Source organism: Triturus cristatus, chromosome 8 (assembly GCF_964204655.1).
Source record: "Triturus cristatus chromosome 8, aTriCri1.1, whole genome shotgun sequence".
Taxonomy (NCBI): Eukaryota; Metazoa; Chordata; class Amphibia; order Caudata; family Salamandridae; genus Triturus; species Triturus cristatus.
Window position 1 is genome coordinate 328,682,118 of NC_140591.1, and position 26,692 is coordinate 328,708,809.

The following is a 26,692-nucleotide window of genomic DNA, read 5'->3' on the forward strand; positions in this document are numbered from 1 at the left end:
AACACAGTCCTTTCTGATGGAGTACATTGAGTGCAATCAGGTATTGAGCTGGAAGGAGGACTGGGTCCTAGGTGTGCGTGCTTGTTTACATCATATGTGGTTGTTCAGAAATGGTTTTTATAGTTGGAAATTCAGACCTCAAGCGAATCAGGTATGCATTATTACAGGGCATGTCAGAGCTTTTATAGTACCTGTGTCTTCTGCTATAATTGCATAGTCATGTTTCTCCTGTACAAAATGATTGAACTGTTTGTGTCTCACCTTGTTGCTTCTTATTTAATACGGTGGGACTCTATTTCTTCAAATTTCTCTTGTCGGGACACTTTCTTACTTTTTCCGCTTTCACCGGTGAAGTGTTTCTGTGCGTCATCACTGCTTAACATGAATTATCTACAAAGGAGCCAGGCTGAGTCTTGATCATCAAGGTCTGCCTGTCCGTCAGTGCCCATGGCAAAAGTAGTCCTTTTAATGTGGTTGCCGATGCAATATATTTCCTCATGCTCACTACTGTAAACCAGCAGTTTCATATAGTGCCAACACCACCCGAAGGTATTGGAGCACTTTACATTAGCACCAGTTACTTGACATAAGGAGTCATTCATTTTTGTAGGCACAGCAAGATAAAGTGATTTGCCCAAAATCAAGGATGTTAAGCCGACGCCAAAACTTAAATCCACATTTTTTTTCTGGAGTTTTACATAGCACGAACTTTACCCAAAGGTATTAGAGGCCTTTAAATGAGCAACAGTTGCGGTACAGACAGACACATAATTTTTTTGTTCAGTTTTTGTTGGGCAGAGGAAGTTTAAGTGGTTGCCACAATCACAGGATGTTGAGTGTCCCTGCCGAAAATCGAACCCGGTTCCCTGGCGTCGAGGTCCACCGCTCTAGTCATAAGGCCACATTTTCTCTGCCCATTTCGAGCTCTATAGTTGGCAACTCTGGTCCTTATGCCACATCATCTCCCGAAAGGACGCCATATCATCTCTCTAGCCTTGGCCTCAGTTCCACATTTTCTGTTTACAGTTAAATCACTTAAACTCCCAGTTTCTAAAAATAACAAGCATTGGCAAAGACAGTAGGTTTCACCTGTGCGAAATCTATTGTTTTTAGGTCTCAGCTAGACAGTGCATGCACTGTCTCGAAGAGATGTGTTGTGTTCTATCTGTGGGCTTACAGGCCACCCATCTCCTACCATTGGTAAACTTCAGCTCCACTTTCATATTATTTGAGGCCTCTTCTTGTGTTAGGCCCTCTCATTGTGCATGGACCAAGTGCATGTCTCTTTACAATGCTTGCGGTTGTGCAGCTATTTGTTTTTATTTTTCAAACTCTCCATAGGAAACTTGTGTTTTCAGACCATCTCCTTTGTGCACATAAAAACGTACCACTAAAATGTATGCCTGTGTACATAAACAAATGAATTTTTTTAAAACGTTGTCAGAATAAAAACAGCAATTATTTTTTTTATTTTTTTTGCACAATCTGATGGTATTGGAGCTCCCGCTCCGTCCTCCGTCTAGTGCAAACATGTGCCGATGGTACTGGAGCACTTTAAGTGCGCACCAGTTACATTCCACAATGACACATTCATTTTTGTTGATGATCCTACTTCAATTAAGGTATTTTTTTACCCCTTCATTGTTGCTTCCTCCCGCCTTCTCCATCCCCTCCTACTTCCCTGCTTGACCCGTCTCCCCACTACCTCCCCTTTTACTGCTGCTTTTATTTCTTATTTTTTTCGTATGATCTGATAGCATTTGAGTCTTGTTCCATCCTCCGTCTTGCCGTAGTCTCCCTTGTACACATACAAACATACCACTAAAATGCGTGCATGTGTACATCAACAAATGCACTTTTAAAAAGTTGTCAAAACATAAAAAGCATTTATTTATTTTTTTGCATGATCTGATGGTATTGGTGCGCTCGCACCGTCCTCCATCTTGCCATAGCTCGAACACAAGCTGATGGTATTGGAGTGCTTTACATGCTCACCAGATACATTTGATAATGACACATTAATTGTTGTCACTGATCCTGCTTCAATTAAGGTATTTTTCCCCATTCATTGTTGCTTCCTCCCACTCTCTCCTGTCATTGCTTGCTCATCTCCCCATCCCCTCCTGCTTCCCTGCTTGACCCGTCTCCCCACTACCTCCCCCGTCGCTCCTGCTTTTATTTTTTTTCCCGATCCAATGGTACTGCGGCCTTGTTCCGTCCTCCATCTAGCCATAGTGATAACACTAGCTGATGGTATAGGAGCACTTTCAGTGCTCACCAGTTACATTACGCAATGACACATTCATTTTAGTACATGAAATGTCACGATAAGTAAATCGACTCCACACATACACGGGGTGTTGTCTGCTCGGACCCCGTGTAAGTTAATACTGACTGGCGTACGGTCAGAGCTAGTTAATAAATAGCCCAATGGGGTGGACGTAGCCAATAATTAGGGTGACCACGAGAGTAAGCACTGTGTCTGCGTGGTTATTGCCCTCTACATGCCGGCTCTGCTGACAAAACTACACTGGCAACGAGGGGGACCCACTCTTTCCTCACGTGTCTCCCCATCATATCACACACCCGGCCACTCACCCCATGATCCTGGCCATGCTGGCTGCCCACCCACTGTATCGGCTGTGGACCCAGATGCCCTCCGGCTGAGTTGCTGCTGGACGCATGCTGCCGCCTGTTGACGCTGTTGCACTTCGCTGTCTGGGCAGTGCTCCCTTCCCGCATCCTCCCCACGGTGCTCTGGCATCCAGCCTCGTCCCTGAGAACAGGTTGCCGCAACGCTGGCCCAGGAACCTCCTGGCTAGGATCGACCTCATTGGCATGCACCTGCAAGAGGGCCATTCAAGGTCAGTGGCCCGGCCCCGTTAGACCGAGGAGAGCCCCTGCCTCAGGCCCACTACCAGCACCCCTGCATGCCATCAAGAGTTCGCTCTGGAGCCCGGAGAGCCAGGTGGGCCTGGAGAGCAGGTAACAGTGGTAGCAGTCTCTCTCTCTCACAATGCCAGCAGCGCCACCTAGTGGCTATAGTATGGCACCACCATAATTGGATGTTCTAAAGACTCAGTAACCTTGCCACCAAGTGACCAGAAGTGCTGCGACGACTGTAGATGGACTGGAGTGACAGAGAAGATACAGCCAGCACAGCAGGTTACATACAACTCAAGTAGCTCACTTAACCAGACAACAGGGAAAAAACAGAGAACTACCTGAAATGGACTATTTCACAGTCTGAGAGACACTGAACCTGAGTGCATCATTTCTGGGATACACCAAGCATCACTGCCAGGGCGCACTGCTCACCCCAGTCCTAGTCAGAGCCCTTTAGCCCAGTGTCTCCAACTGCACATGGGCACGTGGGGCTGACAATTGTTCCCTGCAGGATCACCCACTGTCTCCCAGAATCAACGCTGGTGGCGCCTCTTACCATCTGAAGTGCCTTGAAGGCTGTCCATCACGTGGCACTTATGCAGTTGATTCCAGCTCCCAAGCCCTTCCCCATCACTGGGCCTCCCCCCTTACAAGCTGCCTGCTGGAAGTCCTGGGGTGAAGGACGCTTAGAAAACTCTTTTGATGCTGTTGAAATGCCTGGTTGCCACCGGCGACCCATGCTCCTGCACCTGGGAGGTGTTGACATCCACAAGATATCCAAGTTAGTGGTGGAAGCAGGTCCCCCACACAACTACACATCACTGAGAGATGCCTTCACCGCCCATTTTGAACCCTAAGCCAAACCCCATTACAAGCACTTCCTCCTGTGCCAAGCCCGGCACCTTCCAGAGGAGTCCATAGACTCTTTACATAGTCGGCTGAGAGAACAGTCCAGTACCTTTACCCTCCAGGACAATGACAATGAGATTTGTGCCCAATTCATCCAGGGATGTGCATCTTCCAAACTTTTGGAAAGAATCCTCCAGTAGCCCAACATGTCGATGAGGGACATACTAAATTTAGGCCACTCAAAGAAGCTCTTAAAAGCTTGGGCTGCCCACATGGACCCCACTTTGTCTACCTCAGTTAAAGAGGAGCCTGTCAATGCCATTCAAAAAAAGGAGCACACATACAAACGAGAGCACGCCAAGCACCCGCAGAGCCGTGCCAGACAGGGGTCACAGTCTTGCCCTCGCAGATGGTGTGGTGGTCTGCTCACTCATCCTGGCACCTGCCCCACAAATGAGAAGACCTGCAGCGCATGTGGTTGAGGTCTGCCGATGATCACAAGGATGACAATTCAACACCTCATGTAAAGCAATCCACATAGTAGAGCCACTTCTGGACATCCTGTCAGAGGAAGATATGGATAATGACAATACAACTGTCGTCCACGTGGTCAGGACCCTCATATCAAGCCATTAGTCTGCTCCTATGTGCCAGGTAGCAGAGCAGTAGCAAACCGTTCCCGCTCTTATAGACACTGGGAAGTTGTTCAATCTTATGGCCAAAGGTGTCCACCACACCCTGCCAGACCCTCCATCGCTCCGGCATACCAGTATACAGGTTTACGCTTTTGGCATCCGCTCCCTGCTGCAACTCCGTGGCCTGTTCCATGCGGACCTTACCCACGCATCGACCCAACCAAGGGCAAAGGTGTACGTGTTGCAAGAGGGATCTGGATTCCTCCTCATCTGTTGCACTGCCCAGGACCTCAATCTCATACAGTTTGCATTTAGCCTGCATGAGCAAGGCCTTCTACAGGATTTCACACGATTGTTTGAAGGGATTGGCTGCCTCACTGGTCCAGCTATTCGATTTCACATTGATGAATCTGTAGCTTCCGTTGCCCTCAGACATCGCCGGATAGCCTTTCAACTCCGGCCCAAAGTGGAAGCAGAGCTGAAACTCTTGGAGAAGGCAGGCATCAGAGCGAGTGAAGGGCCCCACCTCATGTGTATCCTCGATCGTGGTGGCAAAGAAGCCCAAGCATCCGGAAGCCTTCCGGATTTGCGTGGATATGAGCATCCCAAACCTGGCAATCCTGGTGCGAAAGACATCTGATGGCAACCATAGACGACATCATTGAACAGTTGTCAGGCTCAAAGTGGTTTTCAAAAATGGACCTCAGGTCAGGCTACCACCAAATCCCGCTGCATCTGGAATCTCGCCCCTTCACCACCTTTTCAACACATGCTGGCCTATGGAGATACACCAGACTCAACTTCAGCATCTCCAGCGCAGATGAGGTGTTCAAGAACATCGTAAAGACTGTCCTGCAGGGTCAACCAGGTGCGCTGAACGTGAGCAATTTCATCCTTGTTCACTCAGTCACACTCGAGGAACACCTTACCCACCTCCATGCATTTTTGGTAGAGAGTTTAGCAGAGCCTGGTTGAGGCTGCATTGAGAATAGTTTGATTTCCTGCAACCAGACAACAGTTTCTTCAGGTACCACTTTTCGGACAAAGGCATTGGCCTGACCTGGAGCAAGAAAAGGACATACAGGAGGCTCCAGCTCACTCCTTGGCCTCAGGAATCCGCAGTTTCCTCAGGATGGTGACGTACTGTGGGCTCTACATGAAAAATCTATTGGATGTCACCGGTCCCCTTCCCCAAAGCATTCAGCCCATGGATTGTGTGGGCCAGAACAGGAAGAATTTTCCAACAGACGAAGGCCGCTCTGTCTGAGGACACCACCCTGGCATATTTCAATCTACTGAAAGAGTCGCAGGGGACCTGAGAGCAGTGATCGCCCAAAGACAAGAAGGCAGTGAGAGGGCCCCAATGGTGTATGCCAGCCGCACACTCACCCCTGCGGAGCAGCCCTACTCCCAAATCGAGCGGGAGGCGATCGCCATCCTTTGGGGCTGCCGGCATTTCTACATATACCTGTATGGGCACGGGTTCTCCGTCATCACAGACCACAAGCCATTGGTCCCCCCATTTCAGGGATCCTCGTCACGTCCTCCTCCCAGGATCGAAAAGTGGATCCTACAACAGCAGGAATTCCAATTTACTGTAAGTTAATAACCAGGCACTTTGTTCAGACACGCCTGGCCAGCCACACTCCAAGAGGCGGACGAAGCCAAGGAGACAGAAGAGAACGTCGGGTTTGTTTTTGGGTTTTTTGTTGCCTGATAAATATCGGTCCCTTTAACACAGTTTCTGTGTTAAAGGGGTGGGCAATGGGTGTTGCTGAGGCATTCCCAGTAACAACAATGGCTTTTTGACACTGACCCAAATTGACGAGAAATCATAAATCGGAGGCTGCGCAAAAATCTTACGCCTCCCCAGGGGAGGCATAAGTGAGGTATAACGAGGAGAAATATCTTTATCTCTCCTCGTTTTTACTTTTTCTATGTGTGCTGTATTCTGCAGCACACATAGAAAGAGGAAAAAGCCACTTATGATTATTTTTGTACAGGAAATTTTCCCTTCCTGTACAAAAATAATCAACTTTGCAACGCAGACACCCTTGCACCATGGTAAAAAAGGTGCCTGCGTTGGCGTACGGCAGCCCATTGTGCGCCGGCGCATGGGAAACGGACAGGAATGCTCCATATCTGCCCTTTTCTTTCGCTGTAGGGCAGCGCCGCAAGAAGGCCTGCTGCTCTGCCCTACAGCAAAATCTCATAAATGCGGCCCTAAAAGTGTAGTTCAATTTTTTTCGGTCCACTTTATAACCTACCCTACCATCAAAGTTCCCATAGAGTTAGAATAGCAATTACATACTTCATTAAGGTCAATGGCCGATCCTCCTAACAATAGGTATGTTATGTTGTGTGTGTGTGTGAACACAATAATTTCAGGGTTAGGGACATGGCTCATGAAGACTGGCCATTGACCATAATGAAGTGTGTATTTACTATTCTAATTCCACACGCGCTTTAATAGTAGGGTAGGTTATAAAGCGGACCGAGGCAAATATAACGGCACTTTTATATTTTTTATAAACTTGCACCAAAAATACCTAAACTAACCTCATACTGCACCAGTCCTCACACAGAGTGTTTGTCTGGCTCAGTTCGGATTTACTCGTGGTATGAGGACTGATCCAGTCCTCACAGCATGGGTTATACATTCCCACACACAGACACACACACCCACGCAGACACACACTCTCACACACACACAAGGCTCTGCAAAGCCATTTGCAGATGAGAGAGCTCTAATATGTCTGACTCCTAATACGACTATCCAAACAAGCATAACTCATAGGGAGGATTTAGAGACACCTGATAGTTTTCATCTTCCTGAAAAAGTCATATATTCTTTTTGGGATGTAAAAAATTCACTGTGTAGCCTCAATATTTTACGGAACACAAAATGGTGCCCAACATGGCACTTGGCGTCTGAGGTTTCCTGGCGACTAAGTAACTCCAACAAATAAGCATTTGCAATGCAATAGGTCTCGCATTTATAAGAGTTTGAGCTATTGGCATTGTAAAATTACAATGCCTTTTATTTACGTTTTGGTTTTAAAACAAATAAAAGGCGTTGTTATTTACAATGTCAGTAGCATAAACTCGCATAAAAGCAGTGTGTGGAGTGCAGCAGTGTGCGGTGTGCAGCAGTGTGCGGCATGCAGCAGTGTGTGGCGTGCAGCAGTGTGAGGCGTGCAACAGTGTGAGGCGTGCAGCAGTGTGCGGTGTGCAGCAGTGTGCGGCATGCAGCTGTGTGTGGCGTACAGAAGTGTGTGGCGTGCAGCACTGTGTGGCGTGCAGCAGTGTTTCATGTAGCAGTGTGAGGCATGCAGCACTGTGTGGTTTGCAGCGGCGTGCATCAGTGTGCGGCGTGCAGCAGTGTGCGGCGTGCAGCAGTGTGCTGCGTGCAGCAGTGTTGTGCAGCATGCAGCAGTGAGTAATGCAGCAGTGTGCAGCAGTGTGTGGCGTGCAGCAGTGTGCGGCGTGCAGCAGTGTGTGCCGTGCAGCAGTGTGTGGCGTGCAGCACTGTTCGTGTAGCATTGTGCGGCGTGCAGCAGTGTGTGGTGTGCAGCAGTGTGTGGCGTGCGGCAGTGTGTGACATGCAGCAGTGTGTGACATGCAGCAGTGTTTCGTGTAGCAGTGTGCGGTGTGCAGCAGTGTGCGGCGTGCAGCAGAGTGCTGCATGCAGCAGTGTGTGGCGAGCAGCAGTGTGTGGCGTGCAGCAGCATGCAGCAGTGTGTGGTGTGCAGCAGTGTGTGGCGTGCAGCAGTGTGTGGTGTGCAGCAGTGTGAGGCGTGCAGCAGTGTGAGGCGTGCAGCAGTGTGCGGCATGCAGCAGTGTGAGGCGTGCAGCAGTGTGAGGTGTGCAGCAGTGTCTGGCGTGCAGCAGTGTCTGGCATGCAGCAGTCTGAGGCGTGCAGCAGTCTGAGGCGTGCAACAGTGTGAGGCGTGCAGCAGTCTGAGGCGTGCAGCAGTCTGAGGCGTGCAGCAGTGTGAGGCGTGCAGCAGTGTGAGGTGTGCAGCAGTGTTTCGTGTAGCAGTGTGAGGCGTACAGCAGTGTGCGGCGTGCAGCAGTGTGTAATGCAGCAGTGTGTAATGCAGCAGTGTGCGCAGCAGTGTGTGGCGTGCGGTAGTGTGCGGCGTGCAGCAGTGTGCGGCGTGCAGCAGTGTGTGGCATGCAGCAGTGTGTGGCGTGCAGCAGTGTGTGGCGTGGTTTGTAAACAACAAGAAAAGCGGACATCAAAGGAAGGGTGAGAGGGAACAAGCATATGGGGTGTAAGTTATAACGAAAGTTAATTGTTGTAAGAGGGGATGCAGGAAGTGAGGCAGAGCGCGCGCTGGCGAAAGCAGTCTGCTGCTTTCAAGTCCGATGCCAGATGCCAGCTTCGCGCTTGAATGCCTCACATGCACTGGCCATAAACCGCATTCCTAAGGTCTTGTGCCCCTTACTAAATCTCTCTTAATGTGTGAGGTGGTGCACGCGCAGGAAGTAGCTGGTGGCAAATGGAATGCGCGTGGTTGTGAGCGTAACCGCCACCCGATCCACCTGGGAAGCCTTTAGGAGCATTTTCTGAAGCCCCCACATAAGTCTCGCCTAGCGATCGCTTACGCGATAGCCAGACGAGACCTAAAAATGATATACACAAAAGCTAAAACAGAAACATCCAGAGGTATTTTAAGATCGGCCCCAGAATTACGAATGGTGTCCCCCGGTGTAATTGCAGTTTATTAGGCACATAACAATTACAAGGATATACTAATATTGTTCTTTGAGTCTTTCTAAGCAACGGCTGAAGAGGCAGAGAAGCTAAAATAAATACCAGGCATGTACCTGATATACACTCCCACCCAGGCGGCGCCAGGTGCAGCTGCACCGGCCGCACAGCTTCCGAGCCGGTCGTGCATGCAAGTTTTTTGTTGGCGGTAGGAGAGAGGGTGCTGTGCCAATAGTACTTATGCATAAATCATTCAAAATTATGTTTTACTTTAACAATCACTCTCTTTCAGAACTTGCAGTGTTTCTTTTCTATTTTGTATCCATTTACATGCTTTCAAATGATTTATTTCCAATCAATCAATCAATCAAGCCATTTATAAAGCGCACTACTCACCCGGAGGGTCTCAAGGCGCTGGGGGGGGGGGGGGTGGGGGGGAGGTGCCGCTACTGCTCGAACAGCCAGGTCTTGAGCTTCTTCCTGAAGGAGAGGTGGTCTTGGGTCAGGCGCAGGTCGGTCGGGAGGGAGTTCCAGGACTTGGCGGCCAGGTAGGAGAAGGACCTTCCTCCTGTTGTCGCTCTTCGGATGCGGGGGACGGCGGCGAGGGCGTGGCTGGCTGATCGGAGATGGCGTTTGGGAGCGTAGAAGTTGAGGCGGTTGTTGAGGTAGCTCGGGCCTTGGTCGTGTAGGGCTTTGTGTGCGTGGGTGAGGAGGCGGAAGGTGATTCTCTTGTTGACGGGGAGCCAGTTCAGGTCTCTCAGATGTCCGGAGATGTGGCTGCTTCGGGGGATGTCGAGGATGAGTCTGGCTGAGGCGTTCTGTATCCGCTGGAGTCTCTTCTGGAGCTTGGCGGTGGTTCCGGCGTAGAGGGCGTTGCCGTAGTCCAGTCGGCTGGTGACAAGGGCCTGGGTGACCGTCTTCCTGGTCTCTGTGGGGATCCACCGGAAGATCTTCCGTAGCATGCGCAGGATGTTGAAACAGGACGAGGAGACGGCGTTGACTTGTCTGGTCATGGAGAGGGAGGAGTCCAGGATGAAGCCCAGGTTTCGTGCGTGGTCTGTCGGTTTGGGTGCGGTGCCCAGGGCGGGGGGCCACCAGGAGTCGTCCCAGGCGGAGGGCGAGGAGCCCAGGATGAGGACTTCCGTCTTGTCTGAGTTCAGTTTCAGGCGGCTGGTCATCATCCACTCGGCTACGTCTTTCATCCCTTCGTGGAGGTTGGCTTTGGCGGTGGCGGGGTCGTTGGTCAGGGAGAGGATCAGCTGGGTGTTGTCGGCGTAGGAGATGATGTTGAGGTTGTGTTGGCGTGCGATGGCCGCAAGGGGGCTCATGTAGACGTTGAAGAGGGTGGGGCTGAGTGAGGATCCTTGGGGGACGCCGCAGATGACTTCGGTGGCCTCTGACTTGTACGGTGGTAGGCGGACTCTCTGTGTCCTTCCGTCGAGGAAGGAGATGATCCATTCCAGTGCCTTCTCCTGGATTCCGACGTTGCTGAGGCGCTGCACTAGGGTGCGGTGGCAGACAGTGTCGAATGCCGCGGAGAGGTCTAGGAGGATGAGGGCCGCTGTTTCTCCGTTGTCCAGCAGGGCTCGGATGTCAACGGTGGCAGCGATGAGGGCGGTCTCGGTGCTGTGGTTGGCTCGGAAGCCAGACTGTGAAGGGTCGAGGGATCCATTCGTCTCGAGGAAGGCGGCCAGCTGCTTGTTGACGGTCTTCTCGATGACTTTGGCTGGAAACGGGAGGAGCGAGATGGGGCGGTAATTCTTGAGTTCGGTGGGGTCCGCTGTTGGTTTCTTTAGTAGAGCGCTGAGTTCGGCGTGCTTCCAGCTCTCAGGGAAGGTGGCGGTGTCGAAGGAGGTGTTGATGATGTCTCGCAGGTGGGGTGCGATGACAGCGTCGGCCTTGTTGAATACGTGGTGAGGGCAGGGGTCGGTCGGAGATCCGGAGTGGATAGAGTTCATCGTGTGGATGGTGTCTTCTGTGTTGATCGGGGTCCAGGCGCTGAGGGTGGTGGTGGGGGGCGTTGGTGCGGTCGTGGGGGGCGTTGTTTGTGGGGTGAAGCTGTTGTGTATGTCAGCGATCTTGTTGTGGAAGTAGGAGGCGAGGGAGTTGCAGAGGTCTTGCGATGGGGTGATGTCGTTGTTTCCGGCGTTGGGGTTGGAGAGCTCTTTCACGATGTTGAAGAGTTCCTTGCAGTTGTGTGCGTTGTTGTCCAGCCGGTCCTTGAATGCAGTTTTCTTGGTGGCGTGGATTAGTTGATGGTGCTTCCGGGTGGCGAGCTTGAGGGTGGTCATGTTGTCCGGTGTTGGCTCCCTTCTCCAGGCTTTCTCGAGGGCTCGGCAGTTCTTTTTGGAGCTCTTGAGTTCGTCGGTGAACCATGGGGCCTTCTTGCTGCTGGGTCTGTTGGGCGGGGTCCTCAGTGGGGCGAGTTCGTCCGCGCAGGTGCTGATCCACTTCGTGAGGTTGTCGGCGGCCTGGCTAGGGTTCGCTGAGCTGGCTGGAGGGTGCTGTCTCAGGGAGGCGGCGAGCTGGTCGGCTGAGATCTTGTTCCAGCTTCTACGAGCCTCCTGTTGCTGGTGGTGGTGGATCGTGGTTCTTCTGAAGGTGAAGTGGACGCAGCTGTGGTCCGTCCAGTGGAGTCCAGTGGCGTGGCTGAAGGCGATGTCTTTGCTGGATGAGAAGATGGCGTCGAGTGTGTGTCTGGCGAGGTGGGTGGGGGTGGACACCAGCTGCTTGAGTCCGAGGTTGGCGAGGTTGTCAAGCAGGGTGGTGGTGTTGCGGTCGTTGTTGTTCTCCAGGTGGAAGTTGATGTCCCCCAGGAGGATGTAGTCAGCGGAGGGGAGGGCGTGCGGGCTGATGAAGTCGGCGATGTCTTCGCTGAATGTTGTGTGTGGTCCCGGGGGTCGGTAGATCAGGGTGCCTCTGAGGGTGGTCTTGGGGTCGGTGTGGATCTGGAAGTGTAGGTGTTCGGCGGTAGTCAGGGTGTCGTCGGTGTTGGTCGTGATGCGGATGGTGTTCTTGTGGACGATGGCGATGCCTCCTCCAGTCTGGTTGTTGCGGTCTCTCCGGGTGATCTTGTATCCTTCTGGGATGGCGATGGCGATGTCGGGCGCTGAGGAGTCGTTCATCCAGGTTTCCGTGAGGAAGGCAACGTCTGGAGATGTGGTGTCGAGGAGGTTCCAGAGTTCGATGGCGTGTCTGTGGACGGAGCGGGTGTTGAGCAGGATGCACTTGAGGTGGTTGCTGCTGGTGTTCGGCTTGGCGGGTGCTGGTACGGGGCAGGTCCGGATGCAGGTGAACTTGCAGGCGAGGCAGCTGAAGGGTCCGTGGGTGCGTCTCGGGGTGGCTTGGTAGCATCCCGGGGTTCGGCCGGTGTTGAGTGCGTTGAGGGTGGCGGCGTCGTACGTCCGGCGGGTGGGGTGGGGTCCTCGGGGGCCAGGGGTTCGGGCGCTGGGCGCGGGCCAGGCACGGACGGGCGCAGACGGGCTTACCTTTGGCGCACCTTCGGCGCACAATCGGCGCGCCCGCTGCGCGTGCACGCTGCGCGTTGGCCACTCTGCCATATGAGGAGAGTGGGGGGGCGGAGCGAGGGAGGGGCAGCTGGGAGGGGGAGCGGGGTGGCGAATGGGGAGTGCGTGCGAGGGGAGGGGGCGGGGCCGCAGGGGGGCAGCGGCGGGGAGGTGGGGGGAAACGCGGCCGGGCGAGGGGGGGGGGAGCCCAGGGGCTGGGTAAACGGCGGGAACGATCGGCGGCGAAGCAAGCAGGTGGCAGGGGGCACAGACAGGAGATCCGCAGACCAAGCGGATCCGGCGTTCAGGGCACGGCAGAGGGCGCAGGGCCCAGCACAAGGCAGAGGTGGCACCAGGGGACGGGCTCACTCGCGGGGAGTGTGCTCGGGGGGTGACCTGTCTGGGGACAGAGGTCACTGCACCTAGCTGGCAGCGACGGCCTTAAGTAGTCTCGTGGGAGGGAGGGGCAGCTGGGAGGGGGAGCGGGGTGGCGAATGGGGAGTGCGTGCGAGGGGAGGGGGCGGGGCCGCAGGGGGCAGCGGCGGGGAGGTGGCGGGAAACGCGGCCGGGCGAGGGGGGGGGGAGCCCAGGGGCTGGGTAAACGGCGGGAACGATCGGCGGCGAAGCAAGCAGGTGGCAGGGGCACAGACAGGAGATCCGCAGACCAAGCGGATCCGGCGTTCAGGGCACGGCAGAGGGCGCAGGGCCCAGCACAAGGCAGAGGTGGCACCAGGGGACGGGCTCACTCGCGGGGAGTGTGCTCGGGGGGTGACCTGTCTGGGGATTATATTTCCTTTCCAATATTTTGCCTCCTTAATATTAATAGTAAAAATATCTCATTGTTACCACATCCTTCTTTGGATTTGAATGTTTTTCAGATTTTTCACCAAAATCTGTGTTTGCGGGAAACAGACAGCTCATGAAGGAGGCAAAGCCTATTGTTGAGCGGATGAGACGACATGGAGGAGAGAGGCAGAGAGAGGGCTTTACTGTCCATCTTAGGTCTACATTCTAAACCTGAGCCACCGCAGTGATCTACAGTACACTGCTTAAGGAAAACTCAGCGCTATCAAGAAGAAAACAGGTTTCGCTGCAAAATAGAAAAGAAACGCAGACAAACAAACATGATTAGATCCTGAGCCTCATCAAACCCTCACATGACAAATCGTATAGGCAAAGTAATTGGGTGTCCAAGGTCTTAAACTCTGGAATGGACCACAGACTAAGAACAGAGCCCAATCTCCTCTTGCCCAGAAAACTCCTGAAGAATGAACTCAGACAGACCCTCATCTGATGTGTGGTGTCAACAAGTTCACTGATGGAGTGAGGCTAGAGCAGAGATGATGCTCCTCACATTCGATTGGACTGCGCATCCTCCCCTTAGGATACGCTGAAATTGACTCCTGTTTATTGCCAGGTTCTTTAGCAGCACCGAGGCTGCATGTTCACCAAATTATATGTAAATATATACCGGGTAGAACGCTGTGGCTCATTGCCTGCCCCCACGTTAAAAGTACAAATCTGAATCCGAACATGTCCTGCAATGTTTGCTAACGCCTTAACATGGAAGCATGCGTTCAAGGGAAAGAAAACATATCAGACAGTGCTGCTGTACATCAGGAATCTCAATGCTAATATTAATTGTTTTCACTTCTGAATTCAATAGTCAATATAACCACCAAAATAGCAACACAAATCAATATCTACAAGAACTGAGAACGGCTAACAATTTTAATAGGGGCGAGGGGGGCTTATTTACAAGCCCCTTCAGCCGCTGGTGCACCACTTTTGCCCATATACAAAGTGACACACCAGCGGCACAAAGGGCATGTGAATAAGCCCCTAAATGTGACTTACCTTGGAAGGCCCAGCCACATGACCCACGACGGTGACCAAGTGGCATCGCATTCATTTTCGTTAATTGTGTTAATCTCTTCGGTATCTGGGGTCGGTTCTTCAACAATTTCCACCTCCAATATTTTCAGATTCACAACAGACAAGGCAGCACTGGCTTTGAGAGCACGCACTGCCTCGCTGTGACTCAGACTGGTGAGGTCCATGCCATTGATGTTCAAAAGCACATCACCTGAGAAGGGACAAATAACAATGCAGTTGAAAGGCAGATATCCACAGTCGGCGCTTTGTGCTTTCTGGCACTATTTTGACTTAAATCTTAAAAATTGCACATCTCTGGTTCTACTGGGTGTATTTTAGTGGTTTTGGTCTTAAATTATTGATTGCATTTTACTCTACTGTTCTAAATTGGTGTGGAATTATTCTTGTATTGCGGTTTCACTTTATTACTGTTTGAAGTGCTGCAAAAATACTTTACACATTGCCTCTAAGTTAAGCCTGACTGCTCTGTGCCTAGCTACCAGAGGGTTAAGCAAGGGTTAATTTAGGGTTTGGCTGTGACTTCACCCTGTCAAGGATTGTGATTTCTGCTTGAGTAGAGTTTCACCCCCCTCAACCAGTAACCCAATGTCTTTACAAGGGGGATGGCTAGTGACTTTCTTGTCACACCTGTGTTGCAATAGTGTAACATCTATCAGGGTTTGTCATCGATTCCACGTTATTTCTGACAAATGAAATTGCATTTTTCTGTGCAGAATTCATTTTTGACCCACACATGTTGAGTGCGTGCTGCCACCACAGAAATGAGGTATTACCCATAAATGACACACAGAGCCACCATGCAGTCAGGCACAAAGAAAGGATCAGCAGCACCTTTGCAAGAACCAACTGTGTGAAATGATATCCTTACCCCGTTTTATTCTGCTGTCTCTCCCCAGACAGCCATGAGGCTGCACGCTAGTAACAAAGATGGGCAGCTCGCCGCTTTTACTTCCTCTCCCTCCTGCCACAGTCATTCCAAGGGATTCCTGGAGCTCCTTCTTGACAATAATCTGTTTTTCGTGGCATATAACACATCTAGAGAGATCCTACAGCAAGGCATTAGGGAAAAAAGGGTTAACTGCAAGATGCTACGAAGAAGATCCAAGAGAAATGTGAATCACATATTTTGCACCATGCTATATACCTCGATGAAAAAGTGGAGACATTATTCTCTATACCATAGATAAGAAACACACAATGAGAGTCAGTGTCCACCCATGAGTGTCAGAGTCCTCTTCTATTGCTTTCTGTCTGACACCAGTGATGGGAGTACTGATGCTTTCTAGGGCAGAACCTTGGAATGTTGGGAGCACCACTGAAGGCAAAGGAGCAGCAGAGGGCCAATAATGGTGGGAACAGGCCTTCAGTGCCAACAATGTTTATCTTTCTGTATCTCCCTTTCTAATTTAGAAAATTCTACCCTCAGCAGATTTCATGTTCTAATAGCATTACAGCCCTTCTGCCTTGGGATACACTGATTGTTAAAGGTTGTTAAAGGCCCTCGTCCTCGTTATAGGCCCCCACCTTAAACCAGGCCTATAACCTAGGCTCAGAGCCCTTAAAAAACATTACAGCCATCTACCATCTTGTGGAACACGTGAATAGGTAAATCTCAAATCCGCTGCCCAAACTTGAAAAGTCAGTAGGCATCTGACATCTAGTTGACAACCAAAACAAGGAGGCTAGTTGCTCATGGTGTTGTCAACCACAGGGGACACAACTTCCAAATACACCAAAATAGCTACGCTTGACTTCTACCGTACTTTGCCTCCTGGAGGTCTATTCTTCCTAGTAGAATTACTGTCACACTTAAGGGACAGTGAAAGTTGAAGTGGAATAAAAATGATCAGAAACAATCCTGAAGAGTGCCCTAAAACCACACAGTATTGTTTTCATGAAAAGACACAAATTACCTACAGAGGCATGAGATCATAACAGGATATGTATACAAAAGCAATCTGTTAACTTAGATCCCAAGGGCAGTCCTCCTAAACGAGGCCAAAACTGAAGGTGATGCACTCCACAAGCCACCTGGTAATGGACCCTAGAAACAAAGACTTATAAGTTCACAGTTAAATTAAACATATCCAGATCTCCAAAGTAAGTTAAAAGTGGATATTTCTAATAGCAAATAAATCTGTCATTTTGGTTGAGCAAACGTCTTTGAAAATAGAGTATGCATATTAACCTTCACTAATGGAAGTAAAATGACAATGGAAGACAACTGTGAGCAAGACAGTTTGAAATACAACACAATAGGGAACACATTGAAGCTGCATGGTGGAAAATAGAGTAAGGATATAGCAGTTCTCCACTCACACTATTCACCCCCACCTCTCATGACCAACACAGAGATACTTGAGTTGAAGTGACTTGTAAGCAACAGGTACCTAATGCATAAGCATAAGTTTCATATTCGTACCCGTGCCCAATATTACTCCATGTTCCCTTTACCCCTATTTTATAAACAAACATGAGAAAGGTTGTCACTCTCTTGTCACTGAGCATGCCAAAGTCGACTTGAGCCTTTTTTAATTCAATAATCCAGCAGAACCGTAGCGTCATGTGATTGCAACAAGTACTTATGTCTTTTTGCAAGAATACACTGTCCACCAATATTCTTCTACTCTGTCTCCTGAATGATTTGTAGGTCTCGTAAACACAGCATATGTGCTGTACTGCGAGACGTATTGTTTACAATTCAGTGGACTTACCAGCCTCCCACAGCAAATCATTGGTTGCTTTCATTATCACTCACATTTGCAATCTTGCGATTGCTTAACTCCTGTAGACTTCCCTTCATTTATTGTGGTAGCTCCTCCATGTAGCATGAACCAAGTGCATGTGTTGTTCCTTGTCTTTGCTCTTCCTCATATATTTGCAACACACTATTTTGTTTTTAATTCTTTAAGTGTTTCAGTATTATTCCTGGATGTGCAATGTGCTTTCCTACTTTTAGCAGGCATGCAGCTTTTTATTTATGTTGCTTTTACCCATCTGCTGTCTCTATTTGCTTACAACCATGACTGTACTACTCTACGTCACTCCACTCCACTCTACGCAATTCAACACCACTCTATACCACTCAAATCCATGTCACACTGCGTTGTGCCACTCTAAGCTACTCCATTCTACGCTACGCCCCTCCATGCTACTCTATGCTACTCCTCTCCCCATAATGCCACGTTATGGTACTCTATGCCACTCCACAATGCCCCACTCTATTCTATGCCATACCATCCCTTGCCACTCCACTCCTCTCTACCCAAATATATGACATTACAACACATGCAATTACTACGCATGCTTTTACAACACAGTCTTTACATCGCAACTATCATTACATTGCATGATTTTACAACGCATGCTATTACAACGCATTTTTAAAAACTACCATTACAATGCATTCCATTACAACGCATACCATTACAACGCAAAATACTTTTATGGCAACAGTAGGGTAAGTGTTGGATAGTGTAGGGGCAAGAATTACTATTGCCACTCCAGTTAGTGCAACAGTAGGGTAAGTGTTGGATAGTGTAGGGGTAAAAATGACTATTCCCACTTCAGTGAGTGCAACAGTTGGAAAAGTGTTGGATAGTGTAGAGGTAAGAATAACTATTCCCATGTACCCCAAAACCCATACCCACCCCAATTCTAAAAAATCTCCATTACATACCTTATAATGCATTGTAATGGCATGCGTTGTAATGGCATGCGTTGTAATGGCATGCGTTGTAGTGACATGCATTGTAATGGCATGCGATGTAAAGGCAGTTGCGTTGTAACAGCTGCGTTGTAAAGGTAGGTCATTGTAATGACTGCATTATAATGGATGTTTCCCCTCTACCCCACTCCACTCTTCTCCACTCTGCGCCACTCCACACCACTCTAAGCTACTCTAGTCTACACCATGCCAATCTACCCCATGCCACTCTAATCCACCCCATCCACTCTACTCTATGCCACTATACTCTACTCCACTCCATTCCATTCCACTCTACACCACACCACTTTACTCTAGGCCACTCCGCACCACTCTGGTCCACACAAAGTCATTCTACGCCACTTCACTCTGCACCACTCCACTCTACTCTTTGCCACTCCACTCTCCTTCATGCTACTCTTCTCCACCCCACTCTGTCACTCTACTCTATGTCACTCCACTCTTACCAACTCCACTGCACTCTAATTCACTCCACTCTACTCAACGCCACTCCACTCCACTCCACTCCATGCTACTCTACTCTATGCTCCTTGACTCTACACACTCCCCTGTATTCCACTCCACTCTACTCTACCCCACACAATGCCAATCTACACCCGTCTACTCTACGCCATGCCACTCTAAGCCACTCAACTCTACACGACTCTGCTCTATGCCACCGTACTCTATTCTATGCACTGTACAGTATGCCACTCTAATGTGCGCCACTCCACTCTATGCCATCCCACGCCAGTCTACGCCACAGCAATCTACTCTATACCACTCTGTGCTACTCCACTCTATGCCCTCTACGTTACTCTACTCCACTCTCCTCTATGCCATACCATTAACTTTTTTAGCCATGCAGAATGCATCCACACTGCTGTATAACATGGCTAAAAGACATTGGCAAAGCCAATAGTTTTCACATAGGCGAGACTTATTGGCTTTGCCAATGCTTGTTATGAATGTACAGTCATTCCATTAAACAGTAGTAGCAAGCTCATAAAGATATTCTCTTGACAGAATAGTATTAGCTGTAACCTTAAAAATAACACACTATTGTTTTTGTGGATGTCGCTGCATCCCTACGTCTTTATAATGCTTTCAGTGGTCTTATGAAGCTTTTATGCATAATAAATAAACAGCCCTAGATATCCCAATACTTCCTATTGACAAGTTATTACCCATTCAACCCATAGCATTTTAGGGGTTATTACATCAATGCATCATTATATATAATTTCGAAAGGTTTTCCTATCCTTCTTCAGTGCATACTATACCTCAAGGTATTATACTTACCGATGCGATCTTCTTCCAGTGGGTGCAGTTTTAAACCCAATCCTGGTACAAATGGAAATGTCACCACCAGAGTGGTAGATAATGAGCTACAAGGTGCTGGGTGCCGGGTCAGTGGACTAATACATCCACTATAAGTACCCGTGTGCCACCTCATTGGTCACAGGTTCAAATCCTGGAAGGTCCACTTAGCATTTCACCCTTCTGAGGTCGATAAAATGAGCACCATTGTGTTGGGAAGCAATAAACATTTGTTATTCATTGCCAAGATACTCTTGGGTGAACGTGTGCTTTACAAATACACATTATGTTTAGGTGTAGGAGGCACATGCCATCCTTACTGGGTGGCATTATATGTGAAGAGTGCTCTGTCTGAAAAATAATCAGGATTTAAACCGTAACCCACTGGCTGTGGTTATCTATGCTAATAAGACATTTTTACTATCCAAAGGAACCGTCTTTAGCAACCTTAGAATAAACACATTTTCAGGGGAAAAACAGTAATATTCTAAATCTATGGTTTGCAGTTTGCCTTTAGCTCCTTGATGAGACATAAGAGACGAAGGACCTGATTCAAGAAGGTAACTTACACTTTTGAGTAAGTTTACACTCTTGAGTACGTTTACTACTTTTCGGTATTCACAGTGTAAGTTATTACTTAAAAATGGTATAGTGCTGGACTTACTACTGTTTTGTTTTAGCAGTAACTTACACTCGGAGTTTGTAAATACTGAAAAGTACTAAACGTACTCATAATTGTTAGTTACCTTTGTGAATCAAGACCCAAGAGCTTTACTCGCTCCAATTTCTGAAAAAAGTGCCCCTCCTACTTTGCTGACATCCATCCTCTAACCTGCGCTGGTCTCCTGGGCTGTGAGCAGTTTGAATACTTCCTGGAATACATTGGTGTCTTCTTTTATATTATACAGATACTGCTGCAATGTCTGTATTATTACAAAGCCTTGCTTCTGAAGCATCGCCTGGCACACATTACCCCCTTTAATTCCCCAGGAATGCAAACTACTGGAAACTCAGAGCACTGTGGACCCTGGCTGGAATATAGCACCTTGAGGTGGGGAGGCAACACTAAGCACTTTACAAGGCTTTGGCGTTGAGCCATTAAGGGATTACCCTTGAGGTCCAATGGTGCAGATACAAGGACTCTGCACAACATTCCTAAGTCCTGAAAGCCATCTCCCTACTTCCCTGCCCCCCAAGCCATTGCCGAGAGCGTTGGCCTCAAGAGAAGGATTGCATTCAATGTACTCAATGTACGTGATATCTGTGTCTTTCCCCCGGCCCTCTTCTAATGAAAGATGTTTAGGTCGATGCTAGCAGCAGCACGCATGCGCTGCTCTCTTTGCGAGGCATGTTGTAGTAGGGTATACAGTGGAAGCCCCGCCCAATGCCTCGCCCATATTTTTATTTAGCTGGTGTCTTTGTCCTTCGTAAATGCTGCCTTCTGATTCATTATGATGCTTGTTAGTCCCTCCTGGGTCCCGCCTTGTCTCCATTTGTTACCTCCCATAACGACTGGACCTTTTACTGGTGGTGTTACACGGTCTGCATTGTAAGTTGGTGAGCACTATTTTATTTAATACTCTTTACCTATTCCACCCATGACCTTGCAGCACCCGCCTGCTTATATTATTAATGCATTTTTTACTTTAAAGTGCGGTCCACTTCAACTATAGTGGCTGCGATTATTTATTTATTTAAATTACAGCGCGGTCTGCTTTCAAACGGTCACGCGTCTTTAATAGTTTTTTTTTATTTAATTTACTGCGCACTCCGTTTCTAAGAGGCTACGCAACTGTAATCGTTTTTTATTTAATTTACGACGCGGTCCACTTTCAAGCGGTCACGCATTTTAATAGTTTTTTATTTACTTTACGGCGCGTCCGATTTTCAAGGGCTTGCATAATATTTTTCGCAGAATATGGGCCGGCCCCATGCCCTTCATGGCCAGTTAGGAGGCCGAGATTGCTTGGTGACTGGCTGCCCGAGGTGAGCATGTTTATCAGGTTTCACTTGAGGGGCTGCACATCACACACGTACGCAGCACAGCTTGTTGCAGCTGAGGTGTGTTTCAATGGTGTGTCTGTGGCGAGGATTGACATTGTATATAAACAGAGGAAATGATCGATTGGTAAATGTACATATTTAGCAGCTAATCTCACAAATAAATTGCCACCAAAGACTTAACACAGGCAACAAGTATTTGCAATGCGTCTCTCATTTACACAAGTTTAAGCTATTGGCATTGTAAATAACAATGTCTTTTATGTATGTTTTAAAAACCAAAACATAAATAAAAGGCATTGTCATTTACAATGCCAATAGCTTAAACTCGCTTAAATGCGAGACCTATTGCATTGCAAATGCTTGTTATGAAAGCTAGGTTGAGAGCTCACTCTGGCACAGAGGGCACTTCTTCGTCGTTTCTGCCCGCCCTTCCTGTCCCATGCACCATGAGTCCCCCAGGTCCCTTCTATCTCTGCCTATTAGTGGATCATCTGCTGAAAGCCTTTTTTCACTGCTCAGTGGGAGCCACAGGATGCTGTTGTCCTCCATTTGGAGCGCCACACCAGCATCTTTCCTAGAGGAGTGTGGCCCTCAGGGCCCGCCCTCACTTCCCAGATGTAGCCCCCAAGCAGCAGATGCAGGGAGGATAGAGCCCCGTCTTCACTGATCAACAACTGTAAAGGAGAGAGAGTGGCCTGCTTTAGGGCAAGACATGGCAGACAAAATTAAAGCAAACAGTAGGCAGCTCCAGGGCAGAACAATAACATGTCTAGCAGGGCATTATTTGGGAGCGCTTTCATTCGCTATGCAGACTCATGGCACTGTGACGCTGGGGTGAGGGGGGTGTTGGTGTACATATCTGATGGATTTGCTTTGACACACACATACTAGTTACAAAATATACTGTTGGCAGCTCTGCCAAGTACTACGCATCAGGCATTCGACTAACACATTTCAGTGTGGTGGTCCGCATCACCTCACTGAAATGCAAAGAAACACAAAGTGACTCGGTTGTCAAGTCGTAGTGCTGCTAATTCACCAATGCTGACTGAAACTAAAGATGGACTTGCAGCGTGCCATGACATACGTGCTGCTACCGGAAGGCTTGGGGGCTGGCTGAGCTAGCTGCTACCAGCTACAATGTAACAATAGGAGTGGAAAAACATGATTATGGTGATTCTGACTTACGTCAGGAGAAGCAGTGCCCAATGGCTACTACCGAGATATCAGTCGACTCAGGTTGTGAGTGACACATACTTTATTAGGTGCTGCAGGACGATCTGCTGCCGCCTGCTGCAGTTTTGATAATGTTGTAGGAGGCTGCGGCAATGGCAGCACTTCTCGCACCGCCGCACAGTAGGTTTTTAAAATCACAATGAATGATACCTGCGACCGCAAGACCCAACCCCACGGACCGCGGCGGCCGCTGGAGCCCACTTTAGACCACACACTGTGCAGCTGCTGCTGATCCTGAGTCTGAATGCCAGGGCGGTGCATTTGCCATGGAAGTTGTTGTGGACAGGACTCTGAGGAGGTGGCCCGTAAACCAAATTGCAGCGGATCTTATCCCAAAGTAAGTGGTCATCAGCTTTGGAGGTGGTACAATAGATCCCGTGGGCGGGCCAGACCCTCTGAGGCTCACCGACCCCCACCAGAGCCAGAGGCGGCTCACTCAGACTCACCATTGTAAGCCTGCTGCCTGGCAACCTGTAGCAGGGGGTGCTGATCGCCTCTGGCTTTTGGCTGCTGTGGTAATCATCCTGCGGACCGATTCACATGGACCAGACCCCACTCGTGCAGGCCCGGCTGGGCTGCTGCTGAAAGTCATATGTCACTCTTCAGTCATAGGGGGCTGCGTCCGGCACGGACCATGGCCTGCCTTTTGCCATACCCCAGCTTCGCTCCCCTCGAAAAAGTAATTGCAACCTGGTATCATAGAATACTGAGCAAGTATTGGCAGCAAGGAATTCTAGATACCGCATCACTATGTGTGTTCGATATCTTTAACAATGGTAAGTATTCAGACAGACTTCTAACAATTGCCCACCTCAAAAAGATAGCTACCAATGATAGCTTTTCATATTCCAATATATAAGCATATAGAGAGGCAACATATAACTTGTGCTCATAGCGAATGGATGATACGAGAGGTCCTTTCTTTGCTTATATTGATTCTTTTATTCAACATCTTCTTATTTATGACCAACAGTTCAGTACAGCCAACGCGTTTCGCCCAACATTTGGGCTTCCACAGGGCCAGAAACAAACAAAAGCTGTTTCTAGAAATCCATAACTTCTCCCATTTGATTTCACGTCCGCGGTGTTACCTCACTTGCAGTTAGACTCCGTTGTCAGAATCTCCAATTATTCCATAAAATATGTAAGTTGAATATGTACGAAATTTTGATGACACTGTCCGTGTCACATCATGTGCCAAACATGGGCATGTGGCAGAGTAATAAGGTGATCTGACTTTGGACTACATATTCGACTTACATATTTTATGGAATAATTGGAGATTCTGACAACAGAGTCAAACTTCAAGTGAGGTAACACCACGGGCGTGGAATCATTTGTGTAGTCTGGAAACATTGTAATTGCATGGTTTTGTTAACTGGGGTCCCAGTCTTTTATACATGTTGTAGGATTGTGTCATGGCAATTGGGCAAATGGCCATTGAAGGTCCTTGGTGGGTTCCTAAGAGTTGAAGCAGGCACAAGTGCTCAGTGTGCTAGCTCGATAGAGAAGAAAGCATACATTCACTTAATATTTAATGTTTGTAGTATAGATTCTTCCAAGGAGAGTTCAGTCTCTGCCTGCTCCATGGACCCCAGAAATCTCAGGCCCTGCACATCCTCCAAACTTTCCTCCTGCTGGTGAATCTGTGTAGTCAGTATCTTGATGGTATCTTGTATGTCTAATTGCAGAGACTTTACTTCTCCCTACATTGCATGGTCTTTTTCAGCACTTTTTCTCATAGCCATTCACAGTAGATTGGCTTCCACAGAGGCTGTACTGTTCTTTGATTCGAGTGCCACCCTGCAGCTTTGAAATAACAGCATAATGTTCACCAGCAATGGATCTGTCTTTGACTCTCAGTGGACTCTTTCAGATTGGGACTTGTCTGTTGAGATTCATTGGGTGCTGCGGTATATTGTATGATTATTTGCTGCTCTGAACAGGTTTTCTGGTGTGCTTTTTAAGGCTTTTTTAAGCTGGCAACTACTCATCCCTCTTTCAAACATCAGCTTTTTCTGTGACACTGTATGAGTGGTCATGTATCCTGGTGCTGAATCGGGGAAGCACGTACTACCTGCAGCCACTGCTGCTGCATGCTTCTTCAGGGAGTAAACCCGTCTATTCAGCATCTCCCCATTGTTCAGATGGGAAGAAGAATGACCTGGGGAGTCACTACTTCCTTTCTTAACAATCGTATCCACAGTCATGGCTCCTCCTTACTATTTATCTGGCTATCCAGCTTTAACATGTCCCACCTGCATCCATGTTCACAGAACGCTGCCACATGTGCAGAACAATACATTTTTACCACTGGGAAAAATAATACAATAATACATAGCAGTGACAGCTGGTATGGAACGGGGTGGCGGGACGAAGGGGTGAAAAATAAATATAACACTTACCTCTGCACGGCTACCGTCCTCCATCGTCTCTCCTGTGCTTCTCTTCCTGACTCCCAGAAGCAGGAAGCACACAGTCCCCCCTAAGCCAATCACAGCATCATCAGCATGAGCATAACTGGTCTGAGCGGCCTGGTTCAACTCTCAGACAGGGAGTGGGATCCTGCGCATGTTCTCCACTCCGGCTGTTCAATACAGCCAGGAGGAGAACATGCTAAGTGTGCATGATCGTTTGGCTGGCCCAAGACGGCCAGCCAAACTGTTATGTGCAATTAAGTACACATATTTCCTCTTCCCCCTGCTCTGACAGCCAAGCCCCAGACTGCCCGAACCTGATTCGTTCTGAAAAATAAAATTATAATAACATTGTGTTATTATCATTTTATTTTTCCTTTTTTGCACTGCTGAAAAGCAGTGGGGCGACAATCCTCCTCCTTAGCGGAGGAGCCCTCGCTGGTACATCGGCTTGTGGAGCAGATAATTTAATGTACTCTGACAGTGCTACACTACTGCACGCTTAGATACACTGGGTAGATGGGATACCCAAAGTGAGATCTACAGCCCCAGATCAGTTGCAGGCCCTCTTTCTTGTGAATTTGTATGCAATAGCCTTTTCTCATTTACTTGATGTAATACAGATTATTTAAATAAACATTTTCTTTTTATCTCTAACATGGTGCTATACAAGCAAAAGGTAATTCTAGTAAGTTAAAAGTATTTTTTTTACTAACTGGTTGCATCTCTAGAGTTAAATCATTTTGAAATTTGCCTTTATGTAGATCCTCATATGCAAAGGTCATGCTCACCTTGTGGGTGCCATGTCTGAGATGGTATAGTTGTGAATGATGGTGGTACTGGAAGCTGTTGGGTGTCGCTGTGTCTCTGATAATGGTGATCATCTGCTGCTTCAATGGACGGGATAATGTGAAATTTACAACATCGCCACTAACCTGGTGACATAAAGTACGTAAAGATATAAAATTTATGTTACCTAAAATGAAGACATATATAGACTAGTTTGATAAAGTACATTTTATTAAATTGAGAAAAACAACCTATAACAAAGAAATGTTCTCAAACACCTGAATCTTGTATAGATCGTCATGATACAAATAACCCCAAAAGCCAGGGAGATGTTCTTCAAACACATTTCATCTTTGGACATTATATGGGATAGTCCATTTGTTTCTGTCTGTCTTTTATCCATGAAAGCACTAACAGCTCAGCACTGTTTAGGTCTGACTTAGAAAAAGCATTAATCAAAAAAACATAAACAAAAATACATAAATCTAGAAATACATAGAAAAGCTTTGGGTCAGCCCTCTTCATCCACTGGTCTATTCAAGAGTCATTCACATTTTGTTTCCACCCACCCTAGCATACAACATGTGGCAATGAGTCAGTGCTCTTCCGCCATGGGTTTCTGTGAGTGACGGCATTTTCACTGATGACATGCGCACATCTTTCGAAAAAGAAGTATATTTCAGTGCCAGTGCTGGTGGGTCAATGCAATGGTTTTTATTTGCTACTGCTTC

The 26,692-nt window shown here is 48.4% G+C and overlaps 1 protein-coding gene across 1 annotated transcript in view; it reads right to left on the reverse strand.

Annotated features, from left to right (window-relative positions):
* LNX2 (ligand of numb-protein X 2) overlaps positions 1 to 26,692 on the reverse strand; it is a 203,224-nt gene that overhangs the window by 25,977 nt on the left and 150,555 nt on the right. Inside the window, exons 6-8 of the mRNA XM_085621630.1 lie at positions 25,964 to 26,107; positions 15,358 to 15,535; positions 14,451 to 14,679 (exon numbers count right to left, since the gene is read on the reverse strand). Coding sequence (XP_085477756.1) covers positions 14,451 to 14,679; positions 15,358 to 15,535; positions 25,964 to 26,107 — 551 coding nt within the window. The remainder of the gene's footprint in view (positions 1 to 14,450; positions 14,680 to 15,357; positions 15,536 to 25,963; positions 26,108 to 26,692) is intronic.